The 26510-nt window shown below is 37.6% G+C and overlaps 1 protein-coding gene across 11 annotated transcripts in view; it reads right to left on the bottom strand.

The window, feature by feature from the left end:
* LOC145992033 (uncharacterized) overlaps positions 1-26510 on the bottom strand; it is a 280869-nt gene that overhangs the window by 98631 nt on the left and 155728 nt on the right. Inside the window, exon 4 of one of the 11 annotated variants that reach the window (XM_083128125.1) lies at positions 623-977. The exons of 6 other annotated variants lie outside the window; for them this stretch is intronic. In XM_083128125.1, the coding sequence (XP_082984251.1) occupies positions 638-977 (340 nt within the window). In that variant the 3' untranslated portion in view covers positions 623-637. Of the gene's footprint in view, positions 1-622; positions 978-8624; positions 9041-16801; positions 17155-22910; positions 23724-26510 lie in introns of those variants that run through there. 4 more of the 11 variants (XM_083128128.1, XM_083128127.1, XM_083128148.1 and 1 more) reach the window with 4 other exon arrangements.

Genomic DNA, 26510 nt, shown 5'->3' with positions numbered 1-26510 from the left:
TGATGATAAAACAGAGAGCAGAGTGTCTTGTCACTGCTTCCTACTGCATCTCGGGCTGGCAACAAATCATGACATAGTACACAAACAATTAAAAAATTGACATTTTGCTGGATTTGCACTAACATTATAATGAAAAAAAAATGGCAGCTAAAACCAAATAACAAGGATCGTGGGGGCATTAGCACATACGACATCCTCCTCAGTTTTTATCTTGACAATGCCAACATGAAAGTGACAAAATGTCTGCATTTTAATTGTTTGTGTGCTATATTGTGATTTTCAGATGAAATTGGAACGTTGGCAAAAAAAAGGAGTGGTTCAGTTTATTTTTTGCTCTCAGTATTGCACTCTTAAAAAATAAATGTATCACTGCCAAAACTAATCGAGCATGTAAGGGATCGCCTAACAAAGCACCCACAAGTCAATCTCACTTCCACTAAGGCCTTGCAGGCTAATGAGGCTCTGGCGCATCTGGACCCACGACCAGACAAGAGTTAATTTTCTTCTTAGATTTGTTGTCTGTTCTGTTTTAGTGACTTATCCCCGTTTTGTGTGATGGATGAAAATAAACTATGTGCAGATGGATCGATGATATAAAAATCAATCGATCAATCAACCAAAACTAATCATCACAAATTTATGAATACTTCTTCATAGAACGATGAATTAAAGCATGTGATTTCATGCTTTGCTCAGAACGAAACGTCCTTTTACACTCAGCACAATAAAACTGTCCAGGCAGATTCACATGCATCCTTAGATGGGTCTTCAAATGGACTTTCTGTTTGAAACGCCGGTTGCATACTTCGCAGCTGTAAGGGGTTTCTCCTGTATGCGTCTGAATATGTCTTTTCAGTTTAGATGGCGTGGGGAAACGCTTTGAGCACCAGGAACATGTATATTTTGATGTGTCTTTGGTATGTCCTGCAGTCCAGCTATCTACCCGATTTCTCTCTGGTGCCAAGAAATGTGTGAAGCTGAAAATAAATAAAAATTCTAAATGTATCTTTCTACTCTAAAACTGAGATAAAAGTTAAAACTAATAATCTTAAAATAAAAATTATGGAGATGAAAAATTGCACAAATAAATGTCACACCAAATTCCAATCAATTATATTTGTATTGATTTCCTTATTACAAGTGCACATTAATTAGAATCTTCACGAACAGCTGAATTTCACATGATTGATTTACTACAGTCCAGCAGAATTTCGGGCACGCAAAATGTTATCAACTGTTGAAAGGACTCACGTGCAGTGACTGGTGAAGCAAGCGAAGGGGCAGTGATAGAGCCTCGGTGTTTTCAAATTACGAATTAAAGGTAAAGAATAAACTGTTTATCCTTTTATTGTGTAAGATAGAATACTTATAATGCTTATAATTTTCTTAGCATGTTCTCTTAATACAGTGATATTTCCGTTACACAATGTACAATTTTTCAAATCTCCCATCTCCCGTTGTCAGCTGATTGCCCGTGATTCGCATGAGAGTCAAGCGTTCGCTGTAGGTTTCTACTCCTGCAGCGACACCGGTAGCCATTTGTCTCAAGTTAATTCTGCCCGACTGTAGGTGTTTCAATTGTTCACACATATTAAGAAAATCATGCACAATTCGTATATAACTCCTGGTGCTGGTCACTAGGCACCCTGTCGAAATTTCATTCACAGTATGTGAATATACAGAGTATACTACATTTACTTTCATCAACATGAGAACTGCAAAGCATAAAAAAGAATCAATTCCAGATCTGAAATCTGAAATTTATGCTTGGATAGGTTAATCAGGACTGAACCTACAGTTTAAAGTGAATACAACACACATCTGCTGATAATTGCGCCAGGGACCTCTTGATTACAAGGTGACAGCAGTAATTATGCTAATGGAGAGATGTCAAGGTCAAGGTTTCAGTTCAAGTCCACTTTATGTACAGACGGACCTATAGTAAGTTAGGATCTAGCCCACTGTGTACCTCCACCATTTGACAGCATTACCACTACTCCACCAAGGATGCCCAGGGAGACCCATGGAATAACAAGGAAAAGAGAGTAGAAAGATAATTGGTTGAGAAATTATCATATTGTAGATGGTAGGGCAAGAGTGACATATACAAGTCCCTTGCTCAGCCTAATATACGTGTGCTCCAACTTGGCAGGGGCATTGCATCAACTCGGGGGGTCATGCACCTCTGAGTATAAAAGACCGAGATGCAACGTCTCACCCTCTCGTTGCTCTTATTGCAATCATCTGTTGTCGATCATAAAGTGTGCAAGTGGATTGTATCAACCTGGAGTCAACACGATGGGATTTACGGCTGAGCAAATGAGTGAGTGATAATTGCATTATCTGGTTACAATCCCTTCAAATATCCTGCCAACAATAAAATGTGTGGAACGAGATGGCGGTCTTTTCATTAACAATTTAACAATCTCCCGGTGCGGTCTTTTCATTAACAATTTACCAATCTCCCGGTGCAGTCTCTATCGCCCCAAGATAATAGGTGTGAGCGAAGCTGGAGCTGGAAATGAACACATTCTCTATGCCTCTAGCCAGCGACTATATCTCGGGGAGATGAGAAACTAAAATATGCACTTTGGGAAAGTAATTCCAGATTGATCAAGCTGTGGTATAAGGAAAATATCACACTGAAGTGACAAGTGACACACGTTGCATGTCACTTGAGGGCCAACCAATGAACTGCAGGTTGTGCAGCACATCATGCTGCTACAGGGTGATACAGTGCAAGTGATTGGTTCATTCACAAGTGGCATATGTCATGTATCTTGTGACGTCCGTGTGAAAGCTCCCTAGACCAGTGGTGGAACTAAGCTTTGTTGTGTAAGGTGAAAGGACTAAATGCAAAGTTTATCAAAACCGCCTGGCCTAACCTGTGATTAAACAAGGTACTGGAATATAACACTGGCCTTTCTACTTTAAGAAAAATGTATGCTTTATTTCAACTTGTAAAAACCATTAATTATTGTGATCATTAGCATTTTTCTTATTTTCCATTTTCTTTCAGCTCTAATGATTATGAGGATGAATGATGATTAGATGAAACTGATGATGGAACATTCAAGGCTGCAGGGGTGCCCACATAGAGGGGGGGGGGTTCATGACGTGCCTGCGTCATGGAAATTTTGTGGGGGACAAAATTTTATACCAATTCTATATATCTTCACACAAAAATATGGGGAATCGTATCGTTTGATTGACTTGTTATTGATTTTTAGTTTTGGTTATTATGTATAGTTTTTCTAACTACCTGTGAATGATTGTGGCGATAGGGTTGAAATGAAACACCACCTCTTATGCCTTTTGAATCGGTTTGGATGGAGGGGGTGGGGACATGGTATTCGAATTAATACAAGGTTAGTCAAACAGACAAACTTTGGAGAATAAGGTTGACTAACAATGGCAGTGAGCCTAAAATATCTAAAGTAGACACATATTGCTTAAATATGTCTGTATTATACAGTGACGCAACCACAGGGGTGGCATGGGGTCATTGCCTCCCCCCCCCCCCCCAACCTTCGACCGAACTCAATTCTAGGGTAGCAAGGGGGACAAACATTGACAGCCAAGGCCACCTGCAGGGGAGCACAGAGGAGCAATTACCCCTTCGATTTCAAATTTTATGCAAATAAAAATACATTTTGTAAAATGTTCTTGCTTGCTTAGCTCGCATTATCTGCTTTTCTCGTTTTCGTCAAGTTCAGAGCTTTAGCTAGGGGCAGTGGGAGTCAGCCATGGGTGCCGAGTGATCTAAAAAAAAGTTGTAAAAGAGAGAATGCCATGGCGTCCAGTGAAATTATTTGCATCAATATTGTTTCCAATTGCAGAAATCGGGTCTAAAAATGTTCTTGCTCGCTTCGCTCACATTCTGCTTCTTTTCTGTAATGTAATGCATTTAAATAATATATGTTGTATATTTGTATTGAATAAGCTTTGAATACGTACACAATTTAGTGTTAGCTTGTATTTTATATTTTATGTCGCATATGTGTAAAGCTTACCAGTTGTGCGTGAAAGTTACACATGTATCTTTGGAATGCATTCATCATTCATTTTCTGCCATTTAAAAGTAGTTTGTGTGCTTGTTTTCCATTATTAGCTAATGTGAAATTGACGGTTTTGAAAAATGTTTCAAGTAGTTTGTTCCAAACTAATGCTTTAGCACAGACTTCTACCCCCCTCTTTGTGTAATTTATGAGGATAATAACGTCTTTGTTACTACTACTACTAGTAGTAGCAGTAAAAATAATAATAATAATAATAATAATAAAGCCATTATTAATGTTATTATTATTGGTACGTATGCCCTTCCCCCGACAAAATTCGTGGTTGCACCTCTGGTATTATATTTTTGCACAAATTTTGCCTGACAAAAATAATTTCAGTAATTAATTCGACATAAACGGGGGAGGGGGGAATGTTCTACCTTTTTTGGGGGAGTGCATCATGGGCCTTGGGGGGATGGGCACCCCTGCTTGGCTGAAACCCAAACCTTGAACAATTCGTGACAAGATTACAAGTGACAAGTTAACCACTGAATGGGCTCTCAGTTATCATGACAGCTGTGACCTTCATTACATGTGGCACTTCAGTGGTATGGCCAGGAATTTTGTAAGGGAAAGTTATATAATAAACCATCTTTTTCTCTATCAGGCATTCAAATATTTAGTTACTTTTTCCTACATTTTATATTTTTTCTATTTAGAAAAGGCTGAAGATTAGTCCCCTCACCAACTCTTAATAACAGGTTGTTTTAGTCTCTTTGATATTTGTACATATACTCAGAGAAAAAGATGTGAAAATGCTAAAGAACCATACCTACCCGACATAAACTATGCTAAACCTACTTTGCTACTGTAAATTTCATACCTCCACCATCACATATGAATACAGGTTGATCATAACAAGCAGATGGCAGCACAGCCAGTAGAAAACAACCCAAGGCAGCCTTTGTCATAGGCTTTGAAAATATTATACACAAGATGGGGAAAAATATTCTACACAAAAGACACAAGTATTTACATATTTAAGCACACAGTAAATTTATACACTCCTCCCAAAAATTTTGGAATGTTGTTATATAAGGCACAAAATGTTTGGAATGTTATATTAGGCAATGGTGATAGGCATGGTGGCATATGTCGGCGAAAACACGAGAACGTCCAGCAGACAGAGGCCATGTGTTGTTCCATTCCAAGGCCGTTCTTATCACCTATTGCCTAATAAAACAATATTCCAAACTTTCTGCAAGGAGTGTATAATGCAGAATAAGAGTATTACAAGAGGAAGAATGATCATGAAACATGTGGGACCTGGGCTATGAGCTACAGATTCTGTTTGTAACATAAAACAGTAAGTTATTAATTGCCAACCTTAACTCTTTGGCATAGGAGCTCTTTGAAGGCCAAGACCTATAAAGAGGCTTTTCATTGGGTGATGCATGGTCAGTGCATCAAGTCCCATTGTCACGGTGTTCTGGCCTTGGAGATGAAAGTTCGAACCGGCTCAGTGGCAGACATTCGATCTCGCCACTGGAGTTCCCAGGTTCAAACCCTCATCTGTGCATGGGTTTTCTTTCTGAATCAATTTCATCTATTCCCCACTTATTCTCATCACCATAATTAGCCACAAGTTACAGGAAAATGAAGTTAAATAACAAAAATATAAATAGAAGACCAGAGTTTGCAATTATTGCTTTCAAGTAGCTCCCCAATCATTCTCATGATGCTGCGCTCTCGCTGGATTCAGATCCAGGACTGTTCTCACCAAAGGTGAGAGTGCTAACAATGGGAGCATAATAAAATATATCATCACAAAAGTCAACTATCTCTGGCACTAGAAACGACATGAAACATACCCACTTAAGACAAACACGCACCGGCTCAAAACGTTTTCAGTTAATATACCCTTTGCTTCTTGAGCACTCAAAGTGAATTTTCTTGTGGTTTGCTCTTGCTGTTGTCTACTCACAATAGCCTCATGACTACCTAAGCATATTACCATATTTACTCATGCATAATGCACACTTTTGTCCAAATTTTTTGCCCCGAAAAACTGTGGCGTGTATTATGCGCAGAATAATTCGGACAGCCACACATGTTTTCACTGTCACCCCATATAACATGTGTATATCAACAGTCACAAGTACAAATTACCAGGTTGGATTTCTTCAGTAATAATATTTAAAGAAAAAAACACTATAAAGTGAAATGGACAAATCCCATTATTTTTCACTTTGAGACAACATTTTGCAACACCGGGAAAAGTGGCATTGTGCCATTCTGGTAGAATTTGAACCTGCACCTCCTGTCACACAGGATGTGTATCAGCAGTATTTATAAATAACTTCCTCAGCACTGCAAATCCATAACATAATTCTGATTTTGCTTTCTTCTACTACATATAATCAACAAGGTGGTTGAAGAAGTGAAAGCATTGGGATGCTAACAACAGTGGAGGGAGAGGGGGAGGTGGCATGGGTTGGTGACTCACTGTATACACAAGACAGGTATGAATAGGTATGATGTCATTTGCTCTTGATCTTCATAGCAACAGCTTTATGACCTACAACTAAGAAAGCCATTTCTTGAACCTGAAATGTACTGCACATTATAAACGAGATATAACTATTTGTTGCTTTTCTCCCATCAAAAACCAAGGTGTGCATTTTACACACCTGCGTATTATACGCACGTAAATATGGTCAACTATTGTGAATATCTAGACAACAGTGAAAGCATGAAGATTCTTGTGAATGGTCTGGAAGAAATTCTATGCAGATTTTGGAGCTGGCTCTAAGCTCCATTCAGCTGAAGTGAGAGTTTTCTCAACCTGAAATAGGTATATAATTATAGGACTGGTAGGGTAACATACAGGGTCCGTTCTGAAAGTTTCCGAAGTGTCCGCAGCACGGCGCGAGAATCGGTCGACGGTTCGGGTAAGCTGTGCCAGGTGGCAGTGGGGACCTTAACCTTCAAAACAAAGCCTCGCTCAGTTGCCTGCGAGCAGTGGTTGAGGTGCAATCACTCATGTTGTGTACACGGAAAAAAGTCTCGTCCAGAATTTGCAGTTGGTGGATTTGGTGAAAATGAAGCACACTTTGGAACAGCGCTACGCTCTGAAATTTTGTGTTAAATTGAAAAAAAACTTTACAGAGACTTTAACCATGCTACGGGAGGCTTATGGCGAGGAAGTGATGTCCCGCTTGCAAGTTTACACATGGCACACAGCGTTCAAGGAAGGACGGGAGGTGGTCGAGGACGAACAACGCTCAGGGAGGCCGTCCACATCAAAAACGGAGGAAAATGTGGCCCGTGTGAAAGCTGTTAGACAAAGACAGGCGTTGGTGGGACTGGCGAAAACGCACGTTTTTGACATCGTTACCCAAAACTTGAACATGCGCAAAATCTGTGCAAAAATGGTTCCGAAGAATTTGACGGATGATCAAATGCAGTGTCGTGTGCGAATTGCCCGTGAAATTGTGGAACATGTGGACGGTGACGAAACGTTTCTCGACCAAGTGATAACCGGGGATGAAACCTGGCTATTCGAGTAAGACCCCGGAAGCAAGAGACAAAGTTCAGAATGGCACACCCCCGCATCCCCTCGTCAAAAGAAGGCCCGGATGTCGAAATCAAAGATGAAGACAATGCTCCTTGTCTTTTTTGACACGAAGGAGCTCGTACACAAAGAGTTTGTACCTGCTGAGACCACCGTGAATGCAGCTTACTACAAAACAGTGCTTCAGCGTCTCCGACAGAGGGGCCAGCGCATCGGGTCTGATATCGCCAACAGGTGGGTTATTCACCACGACAACGTGCCAGCTCACACAGCGCTGTTGGTAGGTGAGTTTTGGGCCAACGTACGCGTGGCAATGTTGCCTCTTCCCCCTTACAGCCCGGACTTGGCACCAGCCAACTTCTTTTTGTTTCCCAAGGTCAAAAGGGTGCTCAATTGAAGAGGTTCAAGCTGCCACGACCCCAGCATTAAAGAGGGTGTCAGTCAAGGACTTCCAGGACTGCTGTGAACAGTGGAAAAGTTGCTATACTCGCTGTATTGAGGCTGAAAGTGCCTACATTGAAGAATATTCACAGCAGTTGTAATTGTCATCAATAAATTCTTTGCAAATAAATACATTAGGATACTTTCAGAATGGACCCTGTAAGTGTACAAAAGTTAGGAACCATCTCATAAATTCGCGCTATGGTGCCAGTGGTTTTGGGTTTGAATATCAGCCTGGATATGGATGTTTGTGAGTGTCAATTCACCAATTTCATCATATCATCACTCATCCCTATCTTCGCAAATTAGCCAAAAGTGGCTCAAAAAGCGAAATAAAATAAAGCAAATCAATCAATCAATCAACCATCTCATAAATACTGAGTAATTTATTTTATTTCAGCCTGAAAATTAGGACACATAAATATTTTTTAGTTCATAATAAAAACACATTACAATGGTCTGTGTTTTCATCATTCAAAGTAAGTACTTTTATCATATACAAAAAATAATACATTTAAATCAAATTCACACGGAAACAAATACCTATTTAAAAATGTACAAATTTATGAACAAGTTACTATATCATTATATGTTATATTTCATCCCATAAATGCATATTGAACATAACAAGTATAGTACCACCATTTTACAAACAATTTGCTGATATTAAAACAAATTTAATGGTAAAAGTTGTGTTTAATCTCCCATCATTGCATGCCACGTAGTATGTTGCCTCATACATTTTTCAGTAGTAAAGGTTGATGAACATTTACTACAGTAAAATGGTCTCTCTGAATTCAGATGAACCGCTGAATGACTTTTCAGATGATCTTTCCTCTTGAAACGTTTGCCACATACGGAGCAGCTGAAAGGGGTTTCTCCCGTATGGATAAGAACATGTCTCTTAAGTTGACATGGAACAATGAATGATTTTGTGCACCAAGAACAAGTGTAACTGCTTTGGCGTGGTGTACTTGATGGAAAATATATTGAAGTCACACGCCCTACATTTGAACAGCTGGCAATACTGAAACAGAGAGGAGAAAACAAAAGCATTATTTGAAGGTATGTTTTAAAAGTAATAGGACAGCATGATTAAATAACTACAACTAGATCACTTTGTCTCATACCCTCTAAACTGCACCCTGCCAAGAAGGGCCACAAAAAATTATGAAATCTTGAGCTTGTCCTCAAGAGAATCTCATTCGTATGACCCCAGATGATGCTTGAGCACATATCTTGGAAGATAAACTGACACAACAACATCAACGTCTGATAAATTCTGCCAGAAACTTGAAGCAAAATATATACCATTAATATAAATAAGTTCTGGGAGCCAAGATGTAATAACCTGGAGGAATTCATGAAACAGAATCAGTCACTGAAGTTGCTTCTGATGCTCCATGTGGCATACTGCATTGTAGTCAAAGAATGACAGGTGCGTGTAGAAGCAACAAACAGTTAACGAAGAAAAAACAGGAAGTATAAGGTACAAGCCAAGCTGAAGAAGTAAACAGGCCTCATTGTAGAACCCAAGACAAAAGGGAAGCAGGATGTTCAACGACAGAAATACTGCGAGAAGGTTTCTCCAGAAATCTGAGAAAGTGGTGAATGTAATGAGAATCAACCAAGAAGAAATGTGTCATGACCCTATCTTGTAGACTGAACCTAGATGTACCTTTCAATCTATCCATGGTTCTACATGCCAGCTTCAATGCATAAAATATTTGTCCATGGCAAAGCTACTATTTTGGTTACCGTTCTAGCAACAGGACAAATGTCGGAAGAGCCTCAAGAAGGCTGGAACAATATATAATATAACATCCGGAAGACCATCACTACCTCTCGAGAAAAGAACATGATTCTTCAACTCCTTGTTATCTCCAGTCTTTAGTTTCAATTTATGGTTTTTAAAATATACCTTCAATAACTTTAAAAGGACATGCACATGTTAGAACATTGCAAAAATAAAATACAAACCATTAAAAGTGTATTATTATTATTATTACTGCTACTTCTAATACACAACCAATTATAACCTTGATTCCAAATTCAACAAACATACCATGTTAAGTACTGCAAATGCATCTGTTGTCTCTAAAGTAAACTTTTGCCAAGAAAGTTTGTTCATACTAATGTTTGTTGCTTAGTGATCTACAGCAACACTCCATACAGTTGTTGCAGATTTTGTTCCATGAAACCAAAACATACAGTGAACATGCTTTGGACCCACAAAGAAGCCATTTTTGCACACCAAAGGCATTGGCACCCATGCTGACAGAATCTACTACTATCTCACAACAAACAATTTTTCTTAGACACTCATTGCTCATTAAGATCTACAAGTCCTAAATTCTCATCCTGTATGAATGCTCCATAAAATATAGGAAATAACTGATAGATTTGCAGTTGGAAAATGACATCCTTTCCAGCATGTTGGAAACAATCAATACAAGGGGCACCCTTTACAGTGTGAATACCTATTACCTGACCATTCCGTTAATGCAAAACATGAAATAGGATGTACTATGTATGTATGTACGTTGACACAAGTATGATCTAAGGGAGAAGAGTTCGACACTTTGATTCACCTACTGATATTCCTCCTGCAATGATATGTTTTCCGTAGCGTGCCATTGCTTTATGTGTGCTCTTCAACAGAAAAAAAATACAGGTCAACCATAAATCTGTGATGAATGACTGTACACACAGGATAAAAATTTCATTTTTTTAAGGCTCATAGCATTGAAATAAAGCCTAATTGAGCAAAACGTCGCTAAGAAAAGTTGCTTTTTTTTAAGTTCTCTGTTAAAGTTTTATGGTGTTGAAGAGTGACACCCTGTATATATTATGTGTTTAAGATGTCCTCTAGCCATTAATAGCAACCACTGTCAGTCACGAAAACTACTGAAATTCTTTGAGCAAAATGTGAAAGCCATCATGTTCCTTCAGTTTACTCTCAGTCAAAAGTTTTCTTACACACACTGCAGTAAAATGGCTTTTTCGAAGAGTGGATTTTCATATGATGCTTCAAGCTATGTTTGCGGTTGAAGCTTCTTGAACATACACTGCACACATAATCCTCCCCTTGTGCATGCTACAGTAAGTGCTTCCCGAGTTTAAATACATTTTCAAATCTCACAGAGCAGAAGCAACAAGTCTGCCCACTTCTAGAGGATTCAGCAACCAGCATAGAAGTCTGATTTTCATCCAGAATAATATAGGGAGCCGGAAAGCAAAATGATGAAATATTCTTAATTTTCTGACTTCAATAATCACTTTACTCATTTTATAAAATCTTCTAATGTTAATTTATATCTGTATAGTATAACCTGCATTAAAATCAGTATAAAAACACAACAAACTACAAAGCAGGAAAAGAAAATGCACAATAACTGTTGATCTATTTTTAAGTGATACTGCGTCCCAGCTCTCAGCATAAAAGACAGGAAAGTAGAAAGGTTAAGAAACACTAAAATGACTCTGCTGGCAACAGATGTAATATATCCAAAACACCAATAGCCCTGTGTGCCTTTGGGCCTTCCCGATGGCACAGTGGTAGCGTTATCGTCTTGTAATAAAGGGGTCCCAGGTTCGATACCTGGTGGAGGCACATAGTGTTTTGGATCCCACTTTAAACTGTAGGTCCAGTACCAATTAGCCTTACTGTGCGTAAAGTGGACTTAAAACACCAAATCAATCAATCAAACCCTGTGTGGCTTTTTATTTTTTGCTTCTTGTGGTGTGATGTGTTGTGTTTTATATGGATTCTCACAGAGATAGAGCTATGTATTTTTATTGCACATTGCATCCTCTCATTTACAAAGCAATTTTTATCTTGTATGAAGCACATTCAAAACTTTCCTGAAATTGTGAAGTTCCACTTGAAAAAATTATGTTTCAATAATTTGGCCAACTTGGGCTCTTTTATGTCATTAACTCTTTGCGGCTCAGGAGTTGGATAAATTTCCCGACCCTTCCGGCGTGGAGAAGGTTTGAATTTTTTTCTTTACATTAACACTTTTAATATCTTTTATTTTGACATAAGAATACATATTTTCATAATATTTCTTAAATTCTATTGTAATTGTAATTTTAATTTGAAAAAAAACTGGTGGTTATCAGCACTAACCACCACGCAAATGTAACATGTTTTTTTATGCAACATATGTGAATGAAAATTGTGAAATACAAAGCTTTTCTTTACCTAAATTAGACTTCCATTTAGGTGAAAGGTTTGGAAACAGCCTTTATCCTTCTGCAAACAAAGGGGCACATTACAAACACTGCACATCCATATTGTGTGGACTGGATTGCTCTTCGTGCTACACTTAGCACATCTTCTTGATGTGGACCTCTTTGGTTGATGGCTTGCACTCTGGTTCCTAATACTCGGCATGACACTAGGTTTGTGGCACTTTATTTCTACACTTCTGTTTGGGGGAGTGTGTGGAGTTGCTATTCTTTTGGAGAGCAAAGCTATATATACATCCCTCCTAAATTCATTGTTAGTGAACTTCTCACTTTGATTGTCAATAATAAACGCATTTGTTAGAGCTGCATCAAGAAAGTGAAAAAATAATCTCAAGTACCATTTCTTACTTTTGCGGTCAATCTGGTAATCATTCTTCAGTCGATCAAAATTATCGGCAAAATTCATATTTTCATTGTACTCCTTCACAATCTTTGGGCAGAGCACATCTGAAATACAGAGGTTGTTCCGTCTACATTTGGCCAATTTTGACTTACCCAAAAATTTAGACGAATCCATGGTGCCAGGTCCGTAAGTGCTCGATGTGTGTCCCTTGGTTCCTAACAATAGCCCGACAGCGTAATTTCCACTGTAATAGGCTTCTCTGAAGAACTGGGAGGGGAATCTTGTCCCATTCACTTTGCACAGCTTTCCAAAGTCCTTCCACAGTTGTCACATGCCGTTTTCCCAAAGCCCGCTTCAGCAAGCCAAATCCACAATAGTCCAAAGGACTTGCGTCTGGAGATTTAACAGGTACCTCATTGAAAGGTATCACCTGTATACCACTTGCCTCCTCCATCTCCCTGTAGAATGCGAGGGACAATCGTGAAGTATGTGATGAGGCCTTGTCCATGTGAATGCGCACCAGATTGGCATCATTTCCGTACATTGTTGGAATCTCATGCTCGTAGATCGGCCGCATGATCTGCTCCTGATAATACTGCGAGTTTATTTTGCAGTTCTTCGCCACCCTACGAATCTTCAGTTTACCTCGGTAACAGTAGCCAGTAACGACCATGAACCCTTTTGGGAAGGATTCTTTACATACACGGACCCACCTTCTGAAGTTCTTTGCGCCTTTCTCTCGGTACATGATGGCTCTCGGTTTACCGCAGTCGGAAAGGTAAATCCATGCTTCATCGAGCGTTGCGACGTGCTTCCACCTTTGTTTTGCCAGATGCCGTTCGTACAGCTTCCGGGCGTTACACTTTCGTTCCTTTTGGTGGGCATCCGTGAGAAGATGGCAGCGAGCTTAAATGACTTTTTCCAGCTTGAGTTGATTTTGTAAGGTCCGGCTCACAGTCCCCAAAGACACGTCAAGACGATTAGCCATACACCTTTGTGTTGGCGGATTTTCTTGCATTGCCATTTTGCGCAATTTCCTCTGCATGGTAGGGGTGGCCTTGGTGCATTCCCGCTTCCTAGGCAACTTCGTTGGTGATCCAAATGGTGGAGCTTCGTTGCTCTTGTACTTTTTAATAACATTTTTTATTCCACTTAAACTGATGTTGCAACCATTCTTCTTGCACTGTTTTCTAATGACAGAAACACTAAACTGGGCATCATAAAGAGCCGCAACATAGCCTTCCCAAAACCGGCTTAGTTTGGGCGGCATGTTGGTCACAGATCGGAAACCCACACACTTTGAAAAAGATTTTACACAACACTCACAACAATGGTCCTGTTTTGTGCGTTATTTTCGTCCGCGCAGATAAACAACTCCGTTCCCAGACAGTCACTGCAGGATGCCACGTGCCAGTTCGGGTGAGTCCAATCTGCCTGGGAGGGGGGGAGGAACGAAATCGGCCAAACGTAGATGGAACAACCTCTGTAGTACCATCTTTTGCCTTCCTACTGATGGTTATTGTATCATTAGGATTGTGGAAATTAGACAAAAAGTTCACTGCTTGTTTATCCTTCCATCTCATCATTGTTATGCCATCATCGGACTGTTTCCAATCATATTCTCCTCTCTTTAGTTCCTTCTCCCCTTTGAGACTAGGTAGGAACTTCCGTGCAGGATTCACTGTCCCACAAGCAAAAATATTTTTGGCTTTTAGAGTTAGCAGGAGCTCATAGCTATTGAAGTAGTTGTCTACAAATAGAACATGGTTTTTATCAATAAAATCATGACAGAGACTGAGAACAACTCGGGAAGCCAACCCTTTCTCACCTTGCTCGCTTGTTTTCCCAGTATAGATTTCGAACCTGTGGTTATATCCAGACGAGTCACAGAGCATCCATATCTTGAAACCTCTTTTGATTGGCGTATCCCTCATGAATTGTTTCATACTAGATCTTCCTTTGAATTTTACCATTGTTTCATCGACGACAAGTTTCTGATAAGCTTTGTAGTTTTGCGCGAAAGAGTGTGCCAGATTGTTCAGAAATGGTTGGAGTTTATATAATCTATCAAATTGTGGATCACGACGCTCTGGTTGAACAGCATTGTTGTTGAAATGTATGTAACCCAACAGCCAACCAAACCTTTCTACACTCATTAGTTTCGAAATATAATAGTCATGCCAGTCTGGTTTCGATGACCAATAATCTCTGTAACTTGACATTCGTTTGAGACCCATAAAAATGTTCATTCCTATAAATACTCGAATTTCATCCATGTCTGTCGGTTGGAAGGGCTTACCTTGTTGTGTAGCATATAAGTTCGTGTAAAACACAATATGATTGAGCAGCTCATCATTGAAAAAGAGTGAAAAAATTGCAAGAGGGCTCTTACCTTGCAGTTCCTTCACAGCATCAGTCGGTCCCACCCTACTTGAGAAATGTGGCACTGGAGTTGTTTGATGAGATGTCTGATCCCAGACTGGTGACCTTGTTACATGAACCAATGGCACAATTGAGGTACTCACTGTGACCTCACTGGAACCATCCTGTTGTCTGACGCTCATTGATGCACTAACACAACCTGTGGCACTTTGTGTTGATGTCGAAGGTCCTTCGTTAGTAGGAATATTACACCCAAAAAATTCATCTTCAGAGGACGTTTCTGCAATGCACATTCCTTCTGCACTCATTTCTGGGTGAAAAGTGGGATCTGCATCTGAATCATCACTACTGACGTCCAAATCGGAGCCTGAGGGTATGTCCTCAGCATTAAAAAAGTCTTGAATATCCTGATCAGTCAGCCTCTCCATGATTCTAGGAAATATGTAAACTTTACACAGAGTTCCGAAAGCAACCAAATCTGCACGGTGGTCAGCAACACTAACCACCTACATATGAAGAGTTCCTTTGTGAACGACCGCACAAAAACCTCCACTTCTTGGCACAGATGTAGCCACGGTAATGGGGAAATATAAAAGCACAGTGGATTCGGCAGAAAACCGAAAAAGAATAACCATTACAACAATTAGTTATTAACAATCACTGTTTACAACATCATTCAACAAAATCGGCACAAAAGTGGCACCATAAAGGAGACTGGAGTAAACATAAGAAACAACAATCCCCAAAATCTCATTTCAGACAAAAGGCGATACAGCTCAAAGCAAAACATTCGAGTTAAAATACCGCACAAAACGAAAATTTGCATTTCAAGTGGTGGTCAGTGACATTAACCACCGAGCCGAAAAGGACAATCTTGAGGTGGTTACCATTAGTAACCACTGCGCCGCAAAGAGTTAATGAAACGATCACACCCCTATGGGAGCTTTCAGACCAAAACACAAGGGAGAAGCTACATGTAGCACTTGTCACTTGGAAATCAGCCTTAAAAAATAAATGCAACTCAAGCTTCCCATGTAACTTGTTGCTTACATGTCACCCTGACTTTGCCTGACACCTTGATCCAGTGTCTGGTCTTGGTTTACTGCATATGCAGTAAATGCTTTTTTAGACTCTGAGGGGTCCGTGTCACTTCTTGCTTGTCACGAAATCTTGTCTGTGAAATACAGAAAAGTATCAGCTACACTCTGTCCCAACCATCTCTGGAGCAGGCAAACGAAAACAAGACTCTGCGCAAGTAATGACGGCTCCACCAATGAGCATGCGAGAGGGAATGGTATCGTGTGAAGGGGGGGGAGGGGTGACTGCAGATACCAGCCTTCCCGGTAGCGTGTACTGCTTCACTCTGGCCACTCGATTCCCCCCCCCCCCCATTTCTCTGACACTATGCACGACCTTGCTCCAGAGATAGCAGGGACAGGTTATAGTGTCAGTGAATAACCAAATTCACTGGTATCAACCAATACTGATACATCAGATCAGCTCAACCCTATAAATAGCCCAAGAATATGAGATGGGAGACAAAACACCAACAATAAAATACACCTGTGCCTCTCAATAATTATGTAATTTTGTCATTTTTCTTGTAAACAAGCATTAAACATGATAAAAATATTTCTGAATGTTTATGGAAGTTTAGATTTAGTTAAGCTAAAATGGTACCGCAAATTTTTCATACATAATTCATATTTAATTCTCAATGCAAAAAATTCACATAAAATTATGAAATTACCAAAACTCAATGAATTCTCAACAAGTAGATATCCTGCACATCACACAATTTTAAATACACTGACAATCTCTACTAGCACTATAATGTCAATTTATGATGCAACATATGCCTGTTGAATATAATTTCAGTTGTAAAACTCTTCCTACAGTTCTTGCAGGTAAAAGGCTTATCTTGTAAGTGGATCGACAAATGTCTCTTCAAATGGCCCTTTTGCCTGAACCTTTGAAGGCACGTAGGGCAGGCAAAAGGCCTTTCACCTGTGTGGACACGTATATGCTGCATCAGATCAAACTGGCAACCGAAACTTTTGGAGCACCACCGACATACATGTTTGCTTCCTCCTTGTTGTGAAGTCTGTGGGGAATTTAACAGTTCCTTACTCAGTTCTAATGCATGCCATGTAGCATCAGGGCTGAAAAAGAAGAAAGCAATCATGTATGTCTAGCATTTTTCCCATTTAGTGAAAAGGCACTGATTCTCAAGAATAGTTAATAAAATAAAATAAAATTTTAAAAAATTAAAATGCAATTTATTACTAATTTTCAGCATCAAAACTACTGCACATAAAACATTTTTGTACTCTAAATTTGTTCACATCGTTCACCATCTATCAATTAGAAGTGTCCTTAATGACCTGCTGGTATTGCTGTTGCCTTGTAATCAACAGATTCCAGTGGAGGTACACTGCACAGAGGTTCAAATCTACTTTAAACTGCATGTCCACCCCCCTATAAAGTAGGCTTCAAAAACCAGCAAAACAAACATATCAGTTAAATATGGACATTAATAACTAGGGCTTGGAAGTTGAAGACCTATAAATTGCCAAAAAAAGACCTATAAAAAGATCTAAAAATATCAAAAAAAGGACGTATAAATGTGATCCAAATTAATTAATAACTTCAGTTTTGACTATATATTTAATGAATAAAAAAATTCTGGTGGTATGGAACATACAGTGCGAAAAACTATATGAATGAAATGCATCTTCTTTCAGTCCAAAAAAGTTTTTGCTCTCGTTTCAGGGATAGTTCAAATATATTTCTTTCTTTCTTTTTTTTATTTCCTTACTACAGAAAGGATGTTTAAGAGGTGATGAACTGATGATGATTAGAATAGAGAATGTGCAGTAAAAACATAGTCGAAAGGTGAAGTTGCAAACAAAAAGCCGTTAAGACCTAAAAAAAGGCTAAAAAATAAGCCAAAAAACGCCGAAAAAGGCAAAAAAGGACAAATAAAAGCCACCATTTTCTGGCCTAAAATGACCCAAAATGAACATATAAGTTATTATGTTGGGCCTCGTCTTTGGACGTTAGGAAAAAAAAGGATTTTTCCTCAACTTCCGAGCTCTAGTAATAACATTAATACATATTAATATTATTAATTCATGTTGAGGGGAATAAACAAAGCGGTTGATAATATAAGACCTAAGCGAGTTACTAAAGATATATCCACGAAACTTAACGCTTTACTGTTAGGTTGACTTCCGGTTCCTGTTGTTGTTTCCTCGACTACCACTAGGGGTGCTGGTGTAGCCATTTGGTCTGCTTCACGTGATGGGTTTGAGCTGTTGTAATAGCGGGAGCCAAACATGATGAGCCTGACCACTGCCGATATTCAGCTCATGCAGAAAGTGCATAATTGCATGCGTCTCTTTGATTTTGGTGTCGATTAGGGTGTGTCATGTATGTCTAACAACTTTTTGGATCCTGTGTTTATTGAACTTGAGGTGCCTTGCTAGTCCGGAAGTGGGTTGGGATTTTTTGCATCCGCTAAGTGTTGTTGTATACGCTCGTTGACAGATCTGAAGGATCTGCCAATGTAGTGTGAGTTGCACTCACACTGGGCATCATATACACCTGGGTTGTCTAGTGGGGAAAGGAATGATCTCTTGTGTTTGCTTAGGGCACTGGCTATTTTGTTCATTGGTTTGTGTGCGAGTAACTCGCTTACGTCTTATATTATAATATTATTAAGAATTATAAACACAAATAAAATCCATTTCAGATTTCCACTTAAGTGATAAATGACAGGCAAAGGAACTCCATCACAAACTACACATACCTAAATAGCAACACAATTTCTCATCAAGTGTGGACAAAATGTTTAAGGTGCATGCATGACAAGCACAGCTAGATCCCATGATGTACACTGTGCAGAAAATACACCTATCTGAGTGACATGTACAGGTTGATCGACGAGTCTGTATACATTGCAATCAACATGAAGTAAATAATGTAACTTGGCTTTTATGGATCCAAATATATGATCTTCTGTTATTTCTACCCAAATTATAACATGCGGAGAGTTTACATTAAATTTCTTATTGAAAATGCAATTTCTCTTGGACCACAAATTAGCACTGTGGTTGTGGGAATTCTGATGAATACGATATTTATCAATAAAAGAACATATATATATTTTTTAATTCACTCTTGGGAAATTAGTAACTAGTGCTGGATTAAATCCACATCTTTCAGTTCATTCAAAGGCAAAGGGTGATAAGGTTTCACTTTCAAACAAGAGCAAAATATATTCAGGTATAGAAATGCAAATTGGCATCTCTGATATTATCTTACAAAATAACAGTGCATTATACCCAACATTCTTAGAAGCGTTCTAATGTGTACCAATAATAATATTTTGGTATCAGCAGTACTGGTTGAAATTTAACCACTGACACCAACCAATACTTTTCAGAGTGTAAATATTCTGGAAATCATGTGTCAATAAAACGTGCATTTTTTTTTATTTTTGCAACAACACTGAGGGAAGAAGTGGCATTTGTGGTTAAATGATTTGTCTCCTGTGAAATATTTTTAAAAATCTGATAGATTGCTATGATATAGTTCCAGTGTATAATAAAAAATATATACCGGGTGTTTCATAAATAATTGAAGGGTTACAAATATTTATTGCAAGTAAACTATTGAACTTACGTCAATGAAAACAGTCCAGAACGACCTAAGAACACAAACCGTTTGTGTGTGTATGTTTTGTTAAGCTGAGAGTCCATATTCCTGCTGCTAGGCGACACTCAAATCACCCACGTCACTCACAATGTTTTGTGCAATGTTTTGGTCCCCAAGATCACCAGACCTTAGTACTTACACAATGTGATTTCTTCTTCTCACCGATACATTATTGCAGCCCTATCGACAGGCCCATGTTGATGCGAGTGTGGCAAGTACTAGACTATCGTGTTGATGTGTGCCGTGTCACCTGTGGTGCATACATTGAACATTTCTATGTGTAAAAGAAATCTGTTTGAGTTCCTGGTTTCTTCTGGATTGGTTTCATTAACGTAAGTTCAATACTGTACTTAAAATACATTTTTGTAACCCCTCAAGTATATATGAAACACCCTGTATATAAATGTTCTCAACAACTTAGAAATGATACAATAATATTCAAGTCATCATTGTGATTGGTGTGAATCAATACAAGTATCAGCATTGGAATAGGTATTGTTCAAGGTGGTATCATCTCAGCCCTAGTTGAAACGCTCACTTTTAAAAACATATGTAATTCAACCCCCTGCTCAACATTTTTGTACTTTCTTACTTTCCATTTAAGTTATTTTTACATCACTTTTCTACCTTCTGAATTTATCACAATGATGAGGATGAATTAGGAAATTGAGGAGAGACAAACACAATAATTCATCTATTCCTTTACACAATGTTCAAATCTAGAACCTCTCTGGCTCTAAAATATGTTATGCTTATAGGCATGCATATTTCGTTTTAGATGAAAACACGAAATGTGAAATAACACATTGTAAAATTAATTTTTCATGTTTCTGAAAGGTGTGAGGTGCATTTTCCTACCCTGTTTTGTCACGAAATGATGCGAAAGAACTGTAAAATGCAAAATAGTCTCTTAAACACGAAATTTAGAGTTTATTTACTGCCACAACACTTCCTGAAGTTTGAATTAGCCTGTGAGTTATGCAATTCATGGGAAAATCGATTAATCCTGCTGTAAATATTTGAGAAGTAAAAATTAACCGCTTTGCACAGGAATAAACTTATACTCTGGTAACTACATAAATGTGCTATTAGAAGGGATATCTTTATTTAGTGTAATAAGTGCAGCATTTAAATCAAATTTAGGATTATATTCACAATTTTAACCCTGCATTGGTCGTGTACGGTCTCTCATTCCGGGTGTGTGATTTTAACGTCGTTATTCACTAATGATTCTTTTGTCAACACCCTCTGTCTAGCTGATTTTCAAACCTTCCTAATTAACCCCACAATTTTGTTTTCGGTGTTAGTAAGATATTCGAGCCGCTAGGGAGGGTTCGTTGAAACCACTTGCTGTCTGAGTCCATGCGCGGCTATAGGCGTACCTAGTTTTCACTAAAAATCTGATATGCTGTTCCATGCCCAATTAACAAAGAGTACCTTTTTATAATTTTATAGAATTTCAATTTTTATAGTTTTATGAAATCACAATTGTTGAAAGAAAAGATCTAATCGTAAAAATTGAGGATTTGGCATTTTAGACCACTAATTTGGCATATTTTAAAAAGCCGGTCTCTGAGACCGAGTGCAACCATCGACGTAACTTTTCTCGTGTGACCCATGAAGGGTTAAAAACAAAATGACATTTTATACACCACTTTTGATCCAATTATTCACCTTCATAACACAAAAATTGTATTTTATTTACCGCTTTTAAACCCGAAATTAATTTTGTTTTTGTATCGAAATTTTGCTTTTTTATTTACCGAAAAATATGTGCCTTTAGTTATGCTAACCACTCAGCACTTGTCTTCAAGCAGATTAAATACACAAGAAGGCAGATTGTACTTTTCAGGAAATTGGAGCTAAAGAACTTAATATGTGGGAAAATCTTTTAACACTGGGGCCAGAAGAGTAAAATATATAAAGTGGTAAGGGAAAATCAGATGTTCCACTGTATAAACTAGAGATGAGGCACATTATTTAGTTATTTATCAGTAATGGTCAATATAATCACATTGGTAAAATAATTGATCTTTAGAATTATTGGTAATTTTACCAACATTTCTGTAAATACAAGATTTTCCAAAAAAATCTACCAAATATAGTAGCAGTATATAATAGTACAGTATAATCCAACTGCATCATGCAGTCCTTTGTTTTCTCTTCCTAGCAGTTATTCAGACGGAAATAACCAAATATTTTGTGATATGTGTTTTTCGGTTTTCATAAAACACAAATTAAAGTAATATATTTTCATGGCATGCACATGTTGTTGCACTACGTTTGGCACCATGATAACATTTGTCACGGTCTACAGCTGATGAACACTATATCAAAACAGTGTTACCACATAACCTGACAACATCCCTTACTATCATTCTTATTATATTCTTGCATCTTACTGCATTATTTTTCATTTTCACTGTTGCTATCCTGATATAAAATGGATTTATTCTGTATTCACAATATAAATAAAATAAAAGTCCAGCTTCTGCAAACTTAATACTAAGCACTAACAAACCACAGTCCCCTTTAGAAATTTATTTCAAGTTAAGAATTTGATTACAGAAAACTAATATGGGAACAGCAAAAGCTGAGGCCAAATGTGGTTTAAACATGTTCAACCCAAGCACCAAAAACATTGCAAGTTTTTTGCTGAATATATGAAAAATGTAAAATTTGCATATAAATCTAAAAAAATATATACAAAAAAAAACATGCAATTAATATGCATGGAAAATGTGTGTACCATATCACTTTTTGCTGTTATAAGCACTTTAGAGCAATAATTATAAGGTTTCAATGTTACAATGTTAATGTGATTGTAAAAATATTAAAGTCAGTCACTGTAACTTAAAAACATATAGAAAGTAAAAATGAGACAAAAAAATCATGCCATGTATCTTGTTTTGCCATGCAAATTTCCAGAACGATGTCAGTCGTTCTTTGGGGATGGAAGAAAAGTGTGTCATGGATGAGTTAAAACATGATTAAAATAGTTAAAAACTATTAAAAAGTTTAAAATCTTGACATCCTGATCATATCAGTGCAGCGACTGTGATCCAAAACGACATCAAGTCTTTATACTTTCATCATTCTAAATTATCTTAACCATCTTTTAACCCTTCCACAACCCTCTTTCCTTCCCTCCATGAAAAAGGTCCAAGGTCGGTCCAAAAATTTGGAGAAGAAAGCAAGGTATGTGTTGCGATTTTTTATCTTGTTTTAATACGTATGTTGACGACACATGGAATGAAACTTTGTCACATATAAACATACAGTGTTCTTTCCTCCAAGGCAAACCCATCAAAACCACTTGTTTATATTCATTTATTTAAGGAAGTTAATGTATCACTCAAATTACAAAATACATGCAAGGCATTTTATATCAATGTTAGTAAAATTTTCATATCCATCGATACTTCATACAGTGAAAACCAAATTGTACATTTTCTCTTCGACTTTCCAGTAACACTAACTGCTAAAAAAATGTTTGTACAATTTATTTAGTATCAGTTCCCTGAAAAAAAAATGTAATTGAGGTTCCACTGTATTTAGTAAAAGTAAGAGTTATTAAAGTTGCTAATTCCGAACAGCTGTTCCTCTCTCTGGGAGAGGAAATACTGATTATGTACTCTTTCAACTTATCTCTCGATCTTGAATATCTAGATATAAAATTCATATGATTTCTTGCTTGTCTCTTTCCACCAAGTATCTTCAACACGCTCACTATCAACTTGCATCTTGCTGGGCCTCATGAAGCAATGAATGTTTCTTCAACTGATCTTTACTGCTAAATGTTTTTAAACAAGTCATACAGAGGAATGAACCTTGCAAGTGAATCTTGCAATGACGTATCCAATTACTCCTGCAATTGAACTGCTTGAAGCAGACACCACATGTAAACGGTTTCTCCCCCGTATGTATTCGTATGTGCCTCTTGAGATGAAATGGACTCTGTAGTTCTTTCGAGCACCAAGAACAGATGTACCTGGTTCCGCTGGCTTTTGGGCTGGAAATAAAAAGAGAAGCAATATGTGCTTTACATGAAGGTCAATGCTTTTTTTTTACTTCTGTATAACAGAGATTATACATATATATATTTTAAGTACAAAAGTATTATTCCTCAGCTGGAATCTATTTAGATAGAAGAAAAAACTTTACACATAAATTCTGGGCATGTTTAAGCTGTTAAGGGTAAAAAAAACTCTACATTGCATATGTGTGTGTGTGTGTGACTGGTGCTCCCACCTGGTGGCAGAAATGTGAATGTGTGAGAGTCTATTTAGGTGAATTGTGTTTGCAATGAGTACAATGCAGTTGTGGTGTATATCACCTGGTCATCATGATTGAGTAATGTGCATCCATGTTAATCTCTGCTACAGACTGCTTACGTATAATCTCAACAAAAATAATTCTACAGATTTCAATAATTCTTAATTCAACACATGTAAACACACTAGAATACATTTTAAAAAATAATTGGACTTAAAAGAGATTAAACAAAAGGGGAATGCAATAAACTTAAACATAATCAATATTCATTACCTGATATTATTAGAAAAATTAAATCAATAAGATTTTGGTGAACAGGCTATGTAGCATGGGAGAAGTTAGAAAAGTTTGGAGAGTTCTTGTTGGGAAACCTGATGAAATTGAAATACAGTATTATGATGAATCTCGTGGATATTGGTACTGCTAGTTGACATAGATTATCTTGCCCATTATATGAACAGATGGAAGATAAGTGTTCCTGCCACAATAAACCTTCAGGTTTATGAATGCCAGAGAGTTGGTTAGTTAACATGTACATGATATTAGTAAAGACAAAAAGGTAAATTCGATTTTATAGAAGTGAAATTACATCATTCAAAGAATAGTTCCATATCAAAGTGGAAATAAAGAGTTCTTTCTAAACTCCTTGCAGCATGTCAAGAGTCACTGATGTACTACTACATCATGGTGGTAACACCACGAGAAACAAAACTTTTTGAATTGTGTAAATGGCGTCACAGAAGGTGTTATGAAAATTGGCTCTGACATGCTACAAACAATCTGGAAGAAACTTAAGTAATAGTTTTCTTGCTATGTTATGCATGATGTCCATACTGAACTTCCTTAATGTTTGTAATTTTGTAAGTTTTCTAAGGGATTTGTAATTTTCTAATTTTACTGAATGAAAAAGAATTGTTGAGTTTTCCTTGTCATCAGTATTAGCTAATTACTTTTACACATGTACCATAAGTTAATATTCCCCATATCCATGCTCCATAACATGAACACACATAGGAAACATGACACATTTTCGGACCTTTTTTTTTCTTGGGAGGCGATACTATGCTACTTCTGCCTTATTCTATCAGCTAGCCATTTATTAGAGGTGGGGCGAACCCCCGAGCTACTTGTATGCAGGGCAAAAGCCAGAAAAATTCTAATCTTAGGTTATGTACCCCAAGCATCAAACCTGGGCCTTCCATGTGGCACTCAGATGCACTACCAATTGGTCCACTGTGGCTTTGGGAAGCGTAAAATTTGAATTAAAGAGTTACTGAAACCAGGAATATGATTTTGACTTGACTAAAATACAGCCTACATGCATTAATATACCCATCACTTTACATTCAGTGCATAAAAATGATCCTTAGTATGCCAATATACTGGACTTAGTTCTACATGAAAACTTTATCAGTGTGAAACAGGTCAACTGGTAGTGCACTAGCCCTCCCCAATAGCATGATGGCTATGGCAAAACGATAAAATTATAATTTTTCACAAAACATGCTGAATTGTTGACAAGCAATTGGATGTGGTTCTGGGTGGTCCAAAGGCTGGCACCACTTGTTTCATGTACGGGCGAATCGTTCTCCTCTTCATAATCTCACTGGCAAACCCTCAAGCCATACCAATCATTTACTCTTGACAGCAGCATGTATGTTATCATTTTTCTTTTTGTCTTTCTTTTCTTTTCTTTTCTTTTTATGATATATGTAATCTGTATGTTGTAAACAAGGAATAAATAAAGAAAATAATAATAAAAAAATTGAGAGAATCAGTAAATTCGGAGCAAATGGCATCCTGATTTAATGAAAGGCACCAGGACTTTCATACCCTCGAATATGTGTAGGTGGAGGCAGGCTGCTTCTGAGGGTTCCCCCTTTTTTATTATGTCAGTCGGTATCCACCAGTAATAAAAGTAGTCACTTCAGTAACATATACTTTTGGTATGTCATGGGGGTGAAGGTGTTAAGAGCTACTGTTTTCAGTTCTTACAGTTAATGCACACTTCTTGATCACTTGCAGCATTCCTCTATCACAAATAGTTTCGGAAAATGCAAATGAAGCAAACAATTATTTTAAAAATCTGATTATGCAAATGTAAGTGAGCAATTATATGATCCATATTTAATTAAACTTTTCCGTGACTGTGTTCAAATTCCATCATATTGTTCATCTCAGTACCACTGATAAACTTATTAACATCATTTTTAAGATAAAATAATCAAAGAGTTATCTGGTGATATATATTTATTATGGAGGAGAATTTGATGCTCTTGTCCTGTGCTAAATTTTGTGATATTCACTAAACTGGTATTCTACTGGTAATAGCTACTGGAAGGTATTAAAAAATAAAAACTCCAGTCTATAAGAAATAATATTTTACAACATTCAAGAATGAAACATTTATTAAATCCTCCTCAGGCAAAAGATTTTACTACATATTAAACATCAAAATAATTTTCTTCTTCATGAATTAGAATGTATCCAAGAAATGAAATGTAATGAACAGAACATGAAGATG

Source organism: Lepisma saccharinum, chromosome 9 (genome assembly GCF_977018435.1).
Source record: "Lepisma saccharinum chromosome 9, izLepSacc3.1, whole genome shotgun sequence".
Classification (NCBI taxonomy): domain Eukaryota; kingdom Metazoa; phylum Arthropoda; class Insecta; order Zygentoma; family Lepismatidae; genus Lepisma; species Lepisma saccharinum.
The sequence above is the reverse complement of the archived record's forward strand: the minus strand, read 5'-3'. Positions and strand labels throughout refer to the sequence as shown.